At 41.9% G+C, this 13,877-nt stretch overlaps 2 protein-coding genes across 3 annotated transcripts in view; both read left to right on the top strand.

Moving 5' to 3' along the window:
* Nucleotides 1-13,877, top strand: part of LOC108044282 (rap guanine nucleotide exchange factor 4) — a 44,547-nt gene that overhangs the window by 8,424 nt on the left and 22,246 nt on the right. Inside the window, exon 1 of one of the 2 annotated variants that reach the window (XM_044456531.1) lies at nucleotides 2,451-3,027. The exons of the other annotated variant lie outside the window; for it this stretch is intronic. The gene's annotated coding sequence lies outside the window, so the exon portion shown is untranslated. Of the gene's footprint in view, nucleotides 1-2,450; nucleotides 3,028-13,877 lie in introns of those variants that run through there. 2 annotated transcript variants of the gene reach the window in all.
* LOC108044283 (cytochrome P450 6a2) lies at nucleotides 10,165-12,051 on the top strand. Its single transcript, XM_017123242.2, has 2 exons — nucleotides 10,165-11,329; nucleotides 11,391-12,051. Exons 1-2 carry the CDS (start codon nucleotides 10,228-10,230, stop codon nucleotides 11,807-11,809), a joined length of 1,521 nt encoding a protein of 506 aa, XP_016978731.1. The 5' UTR covers nucleotides 10,165-10,227; the 3' UTR covers nucleotides 11,810-12,051.

The following is a 13,877-nucleotide window of genomic DNA, read 5'->3' as shown; positions in this document are numbered from 1 at the left end:
CAGTTTATGTACTAATGCGCTAATTAGTGAAATACTTTTGTTTTAAAAAGGTAAATTTACACCGACTTAATATTTAAATTTTTACAAATCAATTTCAAGTAAAACATTTGAAAGTGAAAACCGAAAGTTTATTAAACTTTGAATGTTCAGTAATTTATTATTAATATAATCTGTAATTTATAATGATTATTGTAAACATAGAATTGAGCGAGAAAAGCTAAGTTTAATATCATCAAACTTAGCTTTTCCATCTTTATAAGGTCAATGTGTTCTTAAAATCTTTAATGGTTATCACTGGCTTTCTTTGATCGATAATAAGGAAGTGAAATCAAAAACAATATAAACAGTTTTAAGCGAGCTCAGTTTATCTTTTACTCCAGTTTATCAAAGCGATTGGTTCCTGCCAACATTTTTGTTGACCCTATTTTGCTGCCGCCCTTTATTTGCGGTCACAAAATACGCTTTCGCATAATTTTTCCAGCTGATTGGCTTTGGGAAAAGCCCGAAATGGATTTGCCTGCGGCCAACCCGCCGCAATTATAACATAATACATTATTCAAGCGAATCCACAATGTTTTGGGCCTATGGAATTGTTTTTGACACTTCGTCTGCAGCCGAGTGTTATGAATTTTCGTGGCGGAACGTGGCGTGCGACACGCAAAGCCCAATTTCCAGAGCCGGATAAATATAACTGCTGAATGCCGAATGACGGTCCCTTAAAACAAAGAAGTGGCCTATCAATAGACCCACAATTAATTTAGAGTGATGCGAGAGGTGCTCATCAGAAAATAGAAGAGCTGCTGCTGAAAAAGAAACACCGGAGTGCTGGAAATTTATGTGAGAATGTGAGGCTGCCATTTGGTGCGAGTTCCGTTTTGACTTGTTTGGATTTCCCTTTTGGTCCGGGATCCATCGACCGATTCCCCGGATACCCCTTTCCTCCGAAGCCACGATCACGTGATGAAGCTAATTTGGGTCTAATGAAATGCGAGCAGGCAGACTTAAGTGGCAAAAACAGCTGAAGCAGATACAAATTGCAACTAATTTATAAATGTCTTGGGACCTTAAAATTCTTCAAGGCGAAGTCAAGTATGGGCGTCGCACCTGCAAATCTCCGTTATAATGGAATGTAATGCTGCAATGGAATCTGCATTCGGGCCCCGCCCCCTCCGCCTCCTCACCCGACCTTGCATGTGCAAAAGTATCTGCAAGATAGCTTGTACTTAAGCTCAATTTCTTGTCTCCCAACCCGCCGACATGGGCACGATTAATCTTTGTTATGTGTCGACGTCGACGTTGCTGCCACAGCCGCAAACATTGCCGGATCCAATTAAAATGATTATATAATTATAGCCGGAACGCCCGACCCGGTCATACCATACCATCCCAGCCAGAAAATCCATCAAACTAATGAAAATACTTTGGAAACTGAAACTTAACCCACGTATAATTATACATCATTAGTTGCAGGTGTAAGGGGCTTCCTCCAGACCAGTTTCGGGGCCACGGCCACCCAAGTGACCCAAGTAGCATCGATATTCAAGTTCAGACACATCGTAGGTGTTTGGAGCGCAGGTATTTGATCTATGCGACCTGAGTTGGGAGAAAGCCGCTCCATTGTGGGCACTCCACTACAATAAATAATTGGATGAGGCAGTGAAAACTTGCGGGTTAAATAGAACCCATGTGGATAATAGAGAGCAAAAGCCGCAAAACCACCGGTCAAACCATTTGATTTGTAAGAGCGATTTCCGCCAAGGCACTTCGAAGCGGAAGTATATTCGAGATTTGGCCAAAAACCGCCTGCCACAAAAGGCAAATACAAATCAAAAACACTCTCGACTGGCCCCATTCAAGATGTCTGTGGCCCCGTTCGCCGAAAACGTTTAATTAGCCAAAAAACACACAACAACTTTGCCGCAATCTTGTCCAATTTGGATGGGAGACATTTGCATACGCTGGAATCCAAGATTTACAGTTTACTGTTTTCCAGCTGCCGAAATCAGTTAAATCCAATCATTCTGGTAATCAAACAGATTCACACAGCCAGCTGGCAATTGGAGTGCGTAGAAGACCCAATCAACTGTCAGATGCCAGAGTTTCCAGAATTAGAATGAACAGAAGTATATCTGTCTAGCGCGAAACAAAGCCACCGAGGCGGATGGAGATAAACGAGAGCTGCTGCCACTTGAGACGGCAGTGACAACAATTTGTCGCTTTTCATTAAATACGACGTCACCCACGTCTGACCCATCGCGATCATCTTCTATCCATCCCCCCCCACGAGTTTTCTAGATGTGTAAATATAAACATCCAGAGGGACTGGGAAGCAGATCTGTGCGCTCGTTTTTGTTTGGTTTTCCGTCAAACAAGTTGGCGACGTCGGCAGCGAAGTTGCCCACATATGCGCTTGTGCGCGACCAGCGGAATGTATCTTTCGGATACTTTAGCGCTGCCACAGAAATTAATACGTGCCGAGCACTTCAGCGGCGCACAACTCGATCGCTGGCCCAGAGGTTCGGTTCGCTGCCTCCATCGGTGTTTATCCGTATCGGTTTCTCTCAGTGCAACCAACTTGTGTATCTTCGGCAATTGAAGTTGGCGATTCCGATTCCGATGCCGCTAAAAGTGCGTGGGCTGCGTTGAAAGATTTTCGCGCGGGCGTTCGCCAGGTTTCAGTAAACATCTACTGGCAAAATCGACCAAATAAACCAGTTAAATCATGGCTGAAATGTAATCGACACGACAACTGTGTAAACAAAAGCCCGTTTCGAGTGCAGTTTTGAAATTGTTTATGCAATGCAATTGTGTTCAAAATTTATTACCTTCAAAGCGAAACAAAGCAAAGCAGCCGAAAAATACATTTCTTGCTTTTGTGGTGAATCAACAGCTGCAGTGTGTGTAAACAAAACAAGGCAGACCACCGGAGAAATATGGAGGAATTTAATTCAAGTTGAATTCATTCATTAAATCCAGCCTGTAAGGTTGCCACGGATAGTGCCGGAAAGAACAGCGAATACTTTTCTGGTGCGTATTTGTATTTGCATTTGCCATATACAGGGTTCTTATCTCCGTTGTGGTTTTTTATCTCCTTGGGGAGAGCGATTTTCGAACGCAGTTGGGTAAACCTGAAACCAGAACTGCCATATACGAAATCGGTGTATAAATATAAGCCGGAGAGCACTTTACGTTCACGTTCGAGGGCTGTGAGTGGGCCCAAATAGCACTTCCGGAAAGATGAGTAATGGTTCAAAATCAGTTTCAACTGTCAACTTAGCCAGGCTCAGTTCATCTCGCTCCATTTCCTCCATCTTCAGTATTCATACAGCCGCAAATCGCATAAATAACGGTCCAATAAATGCGATTTGCATAATTGATTAAAATTATTTGCAAACTACTAAGCAGGGGAGTTGGCCAACAGGTGAACCACTTATGAGCGCCGGACATCGGGCCAGTCAAAATAATAAATATAGACACAAAAGGCAGAGCTGAGCAGATCGGAGCTGAATAGCCATTGAGATGATTGATGGTGCTACAGGTTAGCCAAGAGCCAATAAAATGCATAAATGAATACCCAAGGAGGTTGGGAGCAGGCATCAGTATAATAAATGCAGATGAAGATGAAAGATTGATATTGCCCGGCGGAGGGAATAGCTACCGCCGATGAAAATGAAGATGAAGACATTGGAAATACATATTGAGATTTATGTTTATCGGGGCTTTTCCCAAACAAACTTTACAGCCACTTAATTGGGCCTGCACCAGGAGGTGGAGTGGGTTCAACCTTTGTAAAGGTCGAAGAGCAACTGACTGCACATTCCACCCTTCCGGCTGCACACTTTGCTACCCAGAAACCACCTCATCGCATCCCACCATCGAATACTAATAATGCTCGTGTTTTTATATTTTTTATGGATCAATAAGTTTGGTGTGCGTGCCACGGGGCAACAGCATCCCCACAAGGGAACTCCTTCTCCCGGGATCAAGGTGCTTTTAATAATCTTTAATAGCTTGGGCGAGATAGCGAGTGTGAGTGGGCGGCTAAAATGCTGCTTTCTGGTGCCATAAACAAATATGTATGTATGTGCTCATACAAAGATGGGCATATAAAGATATTAATCAGTATAAAAGTGGCTTGGATAATTTTAGTTTAAGTAAGAGAACCGTGGATAAAATGTGAAACTTTTAGCTAGAGGCAATTATCCATTTTCAGGTGTCATCTGGCCCACCTCCCCATTTGGGCAATATAAAGTTTTTCAACTCGCATTCGCACTGAAAAAGTTCGTAATTAAATAAGTTGAGAATGGTAAATGAACCGAAAAATTCTAATAAATTCAGTTTTATCGTATGAGTTTTTCCATTAATAACTTTAGAGTAATTCAATTAGCATACATTTGTGTCTGTTTGAACACGCGCCATTGGAATAAGAGGATTTCTTATCTCTCCTTCCCTCGTTATCTCTCATTAGATAAGCTTGAACAGCGATTCGCGGAAAGCCTTCGTTCGATTCGAAAAATATTCTCAAATTATGCAAATAATCTGCTGATAAGGTGCTAACACATACACACTCTCACACAAACAAGTATATAACGAAAATCAAATATGAGATACAAACAAATTATTGTCCAACGAAAGGGAGAGTTTGAACGGAGGGACGTGCTTGTCATAAATTCGTTCGTGTTAAAAAATTCAAAAGCTCCAAATATGAGAAATCGCCTACACTGTATGTAAATTCAGCCGAAATACCCTGACAAAAGAACCTTTAGTTATACAAAAAAAATTAACAAACAATTTTGTGGTTTTTTACTTGCTTGTATTTAAAACACATTCGCTTACAATAAACAGTACACATATTTCTGTGGCAAAATAATAACAGCTTAAAATATCTATAAAGGTTTTTCATCTAGTAAAATAAGCACTACAAAATAAATATAGCTGGTGTGCTTAGTAAATTTTAAAATTGTAATTTAATATTTTTTAAAATCAAAAACTTGCTTTGCGCATTTTACTTAGCAGTTAATAAAATTGGTTGAGATTTAAGAGGGTATTCAAAAGTTAATTTCGAGGTACTTTATTTCCCACCGCCTTTTTAGAATTTACCCATGCAGATGTACAATATTTTTAGCTTTCGAAGCCTATAAACAGCAGAAGCAATGAGGAGAAGGCAAAAAAAATCAGCAACAAAAAAGTATGAAAACGTTTTTGCTGCTGCCGCTTGCCATGGCAATAAGCTTAATGGCGGCATTTGATGTCGATTACCATAAATAATATGTTGAAGAAAAAGATAAAACTCGGAACACACGACTCGAGAGACAGAAGGCGTCGAATTAGTCGGGGCACAAAACTCAGAACGAGACTGCCGCAAAAAAGAGACTCGACCTTGCCCCAGACACTTGTGGCAGTCCAAGTTCAGAGCTGGATGAGGAATGGCTCTTAACGTTTGGCTTATCGCAGTGCAAATTAGAAAGCAAATTTTCCCTTTATTTCTACTTGGGATCTCTCTCTTTTTTGGCGCATAAAACTTTATGCAGCGCACAAAATCAATATTTGCACAATGGAGAATTTTCAATTTGATTGCTTAGGGGTAGAGATTCCACTGCCAACGACGTTTTGTTGCCTTTTCCCTTTTCCCTTTTCGCTTTTTTCACTTTCACTTTTTATCAACAAATCGGGTTGAGTTCAGATTCTCGTGCGGAATTGAGTTAAACAATATTCTTATCGACTTTTTTCGCTCTGCTCTCAATCATGGGAAAAGTTTGCTCGGCGGCATGCGTTTTGCCCAATTTACAATTCGGTGGCTAAAAGCCGGGGGGAAAAAGCCAAGTCAGTTGGCAGTAAAAGCCAAACCAACAGCCACTTTGGCAGTGACAACTTCAAAAGGTTTTCGTTCAAAATCATACTCTTTTCCTTATTTCTCGACATGCCCATAAAGGGCAATCGTGAATTGCTGTCGTCAACGTTGGTAGCTAGTTAAATTTATATTTTCTGCTGTGGCCCAAAACTAGATTTGCCAAAACGAGAAGCGGAAAACAATTAATTTCCTTTTGAAAACACACTTTGTTTTCATTTGAATGAAAATTTAATTGGATGCTTGAATATGAGTTCATTTGAATAATTGATTTCTGATACGTTTTATTTAATCCATTTAAAATCTGCCACCTGTGCCGTGGAAACTGCAACTTTACGATTTCGGTCAGATCTTTGCACTGCACACATATAAGGCCATATGAGTATCGATTTTACCCTGCTTTCGGCCCATTTGCCCGATGTTCTTGATGTTTATGTGCCGTGTGTCCAATAAAATTTGTGTTAACGCTCCGTGTTGGGCCCGCTCCTCCGCCCACGAAAATAAAATGGGATGGAAATGCGAATACGCCTACTCCTAGACCAGCAGCATAATGAATAAGTATAATGCTGATGTTTTCCGGCCCATTTCCCGCTGTGGCCACCCCCCTCCTCCTCAGCCTTTCTTTTTATTGCCGGCTTTAATATTTCATTACAAATGGCTTTGTCATTTATTTGGCCAAAGCTGTGCAGCCTTCTGGGTTCGCCTTGTGTTCTGTTTCTGTATTCTGTATTCACGGCATAAAAGGCAATTTTGGTTTAAAGTGCGTATACGCCACGTGGTGCCGTCAGAGCATCATATAAAACATATTCACGGCGCTTTCAAGCGAGCGGTTTATCACCTCTCGTAAAAGCGAATCTCTCTGTGCCATGCTCCAGTTGCAGCGACATAAGTCAACAATTTTGCAACTTGGCCACTGGTTTGAGTGACAACTTGTGCCATCCCGCCTGATGGACAGCGACATTGGGGCTCTCTCTTTTGACACATTGACCCAGCACTTGTCACTGCATCGCGCCCAGTCGGGCTTTTTATGGCTTCCGTCGAAGATGCTGAAGATCTGATGTTGAGACAAAGCCCTTGGCACGCAATCAGCATCGAATCAATATGGAGCAGCAGCTGCCACACACGCCAGACGACAATCACGGCTCGAATATGTCAGCCCAGAAATTCAATCAGCCATCATCCTGCTGCTCCTAGTGATTGAAAAATCCCGCCATTGTCGTCCTGCGACAAAATGGAATCCTGGCAGCTAATTATACTCGGTGCCTGGGGAGGCTTTAATTGCTGTTCGTTCTACGTGAACCTTATTTGCCCCCTGGCAAAGCCTATTATGATTTTATCAACAGTGTTATGACGATTATGGTGGAAAAGGTCGGGTTCTGTCTGGAGGGCTTCTTCCTCATTTCCCTGTGTGTCTCTGAATTTATATAAGAGATTTTGCCCATCTCCTCCGTTTTCTTTCCGTCCCGTTTTCCGATTTGGCTTCTTATTGTGATTTACATAATACGCAGACGCAACATCATTTTGTCACTCCACAGGAAATGCAGAAACCCGGTTCTGCCCCACGATTTGTTTAGATTGCCCGACATCCAGACACAAATAAAACTAATTTATTCAGGGCGCACGCTCTGCCACATGTAGTACACAGCCTGGAGGGGATCGGGGTTCGGGGATAGGGGATGGCGGATTGGAGGGATTGAAGTTACCCCGGAACAGCCAGCATTTGCATTTGAAAGAGCTGTCTTCGGGGCCCAACACCTCTGCAGAGCAAACAATTAGCCGACTGTTTACAAGAAGTCTCCGAGATGCAGTCGCATCTGCAATTAGCCAAGCTGTCTCCCCAAAGACAACAATCCAGCAGCGACATCAGCATTCAGCAGTCAGATGTCGACTTAGAGGGCCCTCGAGTGCATTCTTGAGGAATCTGCATTGTGTGCGCCGCCGGCGTGGGGTTCTTCTTTGTGTTTGCCTGGCTTCTTTGGGGCCCTTCTCCCTGCTCTTTAGCTGCATTTAGATTTGCATTTTTATTTAGCGCATAAGTGCAGTCAGAGGAGGCAATCTAGGTTTCTCTTGCCGCTTCCTCAATGCATTCTTTGTTTCTTTTTGTGCACTTCATTATGCCGAGAACGCCTCGTTTTGCATTATTTTCGTTTCCCATCTAAATGCGGGCCTGACACATGTGGGCCGAGACTGAGCACCTCAAGGTCAAGCTGGAGGAATTAAAGTTTGAGAGACAGGGAATAGTGAATCCGCTGCTCACTTTTTCACGCCACACTGCAGCTCAGACTCCGGGATATAAAAGTGTCAGTTGCACAAGTAAGCCACAGTGGCACTCGCACACACAGTGTCTTAGACAATGACAGCCAAGGACACTCTTAGACAAGGACCCTTTCCCGCCCCGAGGCTATGCCAATAATTCTAGCAACTTGTGATAAGTGATGCACAAGGTCAATATTGCCTCGGCTGGCGCATCGTATCCGCTTCCTCCAAATGGAGAAAATAAATCCGCCATAATCGCGTTAGAGTTCCCAATTCCCTCCGCCGGCTGAAAAAAGGGATTACGCGGGACAAATGCACATCCTAAGCGGCTTAAACCTCCTTAGGATGAAACCCAGGGAGCGGTTAACGTTAACCATAAGCATAATTGGGGAGTTAAGCTCACAGAATTGTGAAACTGCAAAATGTAGAAAAGCTATACCCTCTAATAAGGTTCCCGATTAAATTAAGTTTCAATTACTATTCACAAATTCAGGTAAATCCCTTTTTAACTCAAGCTTAAGACGACTTAAATCTACCTTTTTATACCCTTGCAGAGGGTATTATAATTTTGGTCAAAAGTGTGCAACGCAGTGAAGGAGACATCTCCGACCCTATAAAGTATATATATTCTTGATCAGGATCACCTCCTGAGTTGATATAGCCATGTCCGTCTGTCCGTCTGTCTGTCCGTCTGTCTGTCCGCCCTTCTTTTCTTTGCACGCAGTATATAAGTCGGAACGGCCGGGATCGGCCGACTATATCCTATAGCTGCCATATAACTAATTGATCGGAAATGCCATAACTCTGCTGTTTGTTAAGTTAGAAAGTTGGGACTCTCTATGGGTATTATATTTGGCCAATCAATCCGACGTACCAAATTTCATAAGGATCGGCCTACTATATCCTATAGCTGCTATATAACTGATTGATCGGAAATGCCATAACTTTGGTGTTTGTAAAGTAAGGAAGTTGGGATTTTCTATGGGTTTTATATTTGGCCAATTAATCCGACCTACCAAATTTCTTAAGGATCGGCCGACTATATCTTATAGCTGCCATATAACTGATTGATCGGAAATGCCATAACTTTGGTGTTTGTTAAGTTAGGAAGTTGGGATTTTCTATGGGTTTTATTTTTGCCTAATCAATCCGACATATCAAATTTCATAAGGATCGGCCGACTATATTCTATAGCTGCCATATACATAACTGAACGATTGGAAATGCCATAACTTTGGTGTTTTTAAAGTTAGGAAGTTGGGATTTTTTATGAGTATTAAGAATGCATCATATGAATAATTTTGGAGAATATAATTTGCAGAATATTCTGCAAGGGTATTTCAACTTCGGCTCCGCCCGAAGTTAGCTTTCCTTTCTTGTTATAATATATTTCCTGATGTTTTTGAGATATTTGCTTTATGTCTATCAATTTGTCAGGTAATTTTAGTGCCTAAGTAGTGAAAGTTAGCAATTACTGTGGCGGAAAGTTTCTGTTTGATATATATTTAATCAAACAATATTGTTCGACACATCGAATATTTGTTATTTAAATCGAGCTTATGCTTCTGCACATACTAGATTGATAGCGCCATTAGCAAGAATTGTAAATTTACTTGATATTGGTTAACAGGGAACGAGCATCTGATAGTCGAGGTAATTTAGCATACCGTCTGGTTTCTTTTTATAATCACCGAAGTCTTATCGCTTGTTTCTGTCTACAATGATACAAAACCCGTGATGCGAATTAGTTATTATATTTACATGAGCATCAAACCGGTTTGTTTAACAACAAACTTGGTATCGCTTGTTTATATTTGGTTTGGTATCGCTTGTTTATACTTGATTCCGCGTACAGAGAGGCGTGAAGAGAACGTTTGAATATCTCTTAGAAAATCTCTTACTTAAAGAACCTGGCGTTATCGCTGGGCTTGTAATCATGACTGCCAGCTAGCAATTTGTCAAGTCATGCTGATGTTTATAATCGCCTTATATTATTGTACGGTCGCGTGCTAGTGCGTTTCGTTGTTGGCGAACCGTATAAAATGGCCCGGAACGTATTGTGCTGATCAGTAATTAGTCGTTGATCGAGTACGACGAATGCTAAACGGGAGTAGCTCCACAAAATGCTTGTCATAATTTATTTGGTGATCGCGGTCACATCGCTGTTGGCGTACCTGTACCACCGCAATTTCAACTACTGGAAGCGCAGAGGTGTGGCCCACGATGCCCCTCATCCTTTGTACGGCAACATGGTGGGATTCCGAAAGGACCGCGTGATGCACGACTTCTTCTACGACTACTACAACAAGTACCGGAAGAGCGGCAACCCATTTGTGGGATTCTACTTCCTGCACAAGCCGGCCGCTTTTATTGTGGACCCCAAGCTGGCCAAGAACATACTGATCAAGGACTTCTCCAACTTCGCCGATCGCGGCCAGTTCCACAACGGACGCGACGATCCGCTCACCCAGCACCTGTTCAACCTGGACGGCAAGAAGTGGAAGGACATGCGCCAGCGACTGTCGCCCACTTTCACCTCGGGCAAGATGAAGTACATGTTCCCCTCGGTGATCAAGGTGTCCGAGGAGTTTGTCCAGGTGATGACGGAGCAGGTGCCGGCGAGCCAAAATGGAACTGTGCTCGAGATCAAGGAGCTGATGGCCCGCTTTACCACCGATGTGATCGGCACCTGTGCTTTTGGTATTGAATGCAACACACTCCGCACTCCAGTAACCGATTTCCGGACAATGGGGCAGAAGGTGTTCACCGATCTGCGCCACGGAAAACTGCTCACTCTGTTCATGTTCAGTTTCCCGAGGCTGGCGGAGAGGCTGAGGATGCGTATATTCCCCGAGGATGTCCACCAGTTCTTCATGCGCCTGGTCAACGACACGATTGCCCTCAGGGAACGGGAGAACTTCAAGAGGAACGACTTCATGAACCTGCTGATTGAGATGAAGCAGAAGGGTCGTGTCACCCTGGACAACGGTGAGGTGATCGAGGGAATGAACATTGGCGAGCTGGCCGCCCAGGTGTTTGTCTTCTATGTGGCCGGCTTCGAGACCTCCTCCTCCACCATGAGCTACTGTCTCTACGAGCTGGCCCAGAACCAGGGCATTCAGGACAGGCTGAGGGAAGAGATCCAGTCGGTGTTGGAGGAGCACGAGGGACAGCTGACCTATGAATCCGTGAAGGCTATGCGTTACTTGAACCAGGTTATCTCAGGTTGGTTTTATTTTTGTATGTCCCAATGCGAATCTCTTACTGATTGCAACTCGCAACTTAGAAACCCTAAGGTTGTACACCCTGGTGCCCCACCTCGAGCGAAAGGCCCTCAACGACTACGTGGTGCCGGGTAATCCCAAATTTGTGATTGAGAAGGGCACCCAGATCCTGATCCCCGCCTGTGCCTATCACCGCGACGAGGATCTCTATCCCGATCCCGAGACTTTTGATCCGGACCGCTTCTCGGCGGAGAAAGTGGCCGCTCGCGACTCCGTGGAGTGGCTGCCCTTCGGCGACGGACCGCGAAACTGCATTGGAATGCGATTTGGCCAGATGCAAGTCCGCGTTGGCCTGGCCCAGATCATCAGCAGGTTCAAGCTGTCCGTTTGCGACCAGACTGAGATCCCACTCAAGTACACCCCCATGTCCATCGTATTGGGCACAGTTGGTGGCATCTACTTGAAGTTGGAGCGCATCTAAATTCAATATCCCATTTGCCATTGTATATTCCTTATGCTAAGGATTTGATATAGACGACTTAAAATGACGTTTTCACAATTCGTGTTCAATTGAACTCTCAATTGTTCATCAACACCTTGTGATATTTTGTACTGAAGACATATTGTACTGATTATACATGCCATAGAAGAAGGGAGATTTTTATATCATATTTGTAAAACCTCTAACTTTTATTGTAAATAAATGTGTTATTTTATTAAAAAGTTCGAGTTTTACTTATCAGTAAGCTATTTAGAATTGGTGAAATATTTAGTAAAAACTCAAAAATATATTTACTTCAATTTTTACACTTTCTTACTAATATAGAAACTAAAGTCTAAGCAAGCATTAGCCAAAAAACTTAAAATGTAAAATCTATGACATATGTTCCTTGCCTTAATATGGTAAATCGCACACGTTTACTGTTTGGACGACTTGTTTGCTTACCAACAAGATGCATTTAGACAAATGTTGTTCACATGACATATGCAGATTCATAAGTTGCATTCGGGCTTAAGTGTATTTTCTTATGGCAGCATGCCACACGAATCGCCACCTGGCTAGTCATTGTGTTGTTGAAGTCATTGACTTTCCGCTGCTATATAGCTGAGCTGAGTTAATTAATATTCCCAGACGCTCTAATGTTTTGCATACTTCATACCACACTCGGTGGGTTGCTCAACCATAGCAGTGAAAACCCCAAATTAAAATATGGCGGTGAAGCATGCAACACGAGTCGACTAATTGTACCTGGCTTTACCTGATTAGGCAGTATGTACCCAGAAAAAAAATTACACAACCAAGTTTCAGGAGTACACAAATGTCAATGTCTTGTTAAGGCGATGAGATAACTTTTATAGCTTAAATAATACTAAAGTCTTCCCCGTTATCACAGAATTCCACTTCAGTTATCTGTGGTGTTTCTACTATAAGTACCAGTTTAAAATGATAGAATAAAATAATTTACAAAAATAATGGCTGACAATAGAGATAGTTGTATTTAACTATCAAGTCTAGTTATCAATGATTCTTATTAGAATTTTGTTAAAATTACTTTAACGATGAGGTTGTAATCATACTTTTAATTTACTTGATAAAATGACCTGCTATCACAATTGATTATAATTCAGATAAAATACGCACTTTAATAATAAAATTCTTATCTTTCGTTTGTATTTACAAAAAGTTTTTCAGGGTCCAAGCAAAGCATGAAACCATTTCTTAGTGTTTTGCGCCACAGAAACTTTTTCTACTTACTGTTCGATTGTGTGATTTAAGCTTCCAGTTGTTCTCCAGGCCAAGAAATTCTTATTTTTCAGTTTGCATACTTTTAAATTTATAAAAAGAACAAATAAATTTGCCTTACAACTGCAAGCGAGCCAAGAAAGTGCTTCGGACATAACGAAAGTTTTCAGCATCAATCGGCGTGTTAGTGATTTAAAGCCATAAAACATTCTTTTCAAAATGCATAAATTGAAAACTTTGAGCTTTCTTTTTTAATGGTTTGAAATGAGAAATCAACTTTTTGGGTCGCATTGGCACGCAGCAAATAGGGCAGTATTTTTAATGTATTTTTCACGGCGCTTTTGGATTAATAAAACTCCATAAACTTTTTAATTATGCAGGTAGGGAAATGTTTATCTAACGTCACCGCCGCATGCAACGCGTGGAAATTGAGGCAAGTGCCGAAAGCTGGGAAAACTGAGGGCGTGTAAAATGTGCGCCATAATGAGCACGACTCTAACGGTTCTACGAATATGAAGATAAAATGTAATTTGATAAAACTAATTATATCCTCCCTTGTTGGTTTTGACTCATATCATTAGCTCATCACTTGTCGAATTAACTTTTTTTATAAACTAATAGGTTGATTAAAAACCGCAAACAACTGCTATGTTTTAAAATAATAACTGATGACCTAATTAGCATAATTAATTAGACAAACAAACACAGCCTATGATTTATTTAGACACCTCAAACGAGGAAAGCAAATATTTTTTGTGGATGAGATATTTAGTACTTGTATCTGGCGGATACACACTCACTCGCT

This window comes from Drosophila rhopaloa, unplaced genomic scaffold (assembly GCF_018152115.1).
Source record: "Drosophila rhopaloa isolate 14029-0021.01 unplaced genomic scaffold, ASM1815211v1 contig_115, whole genome shotgun sequence".
In the NCBI taxonomy this organism is placed as follows: Eukaryota; Metazoa; Arthropoda; class Insecta; order Diptera; family Drosophilidae; genus Drosophila; species Drosophila rhopaloa.
Note: the sequence above shows the minus strand (reverse complement) of the source record. Positions and strands in the feature narration are given on the sequence as shown.

Bases quoted from the DNA above. Each gene is read 5' to 3' on its own strand.
- LOC108044283 (XM_017123242.2), top strand. From the start codon at position 10,228: ATGCTTGTCATAATTTATTTGGTGATCGCGGTCACATCGCTGTTGGCG. The intron at 11,330-11,390 runs GTTGGTTTTATT...CTCGCAACTTAG, and splicing joins CTTGAACCAGGTTATCTCAG to AAACCCTAAGGTTGTACACC.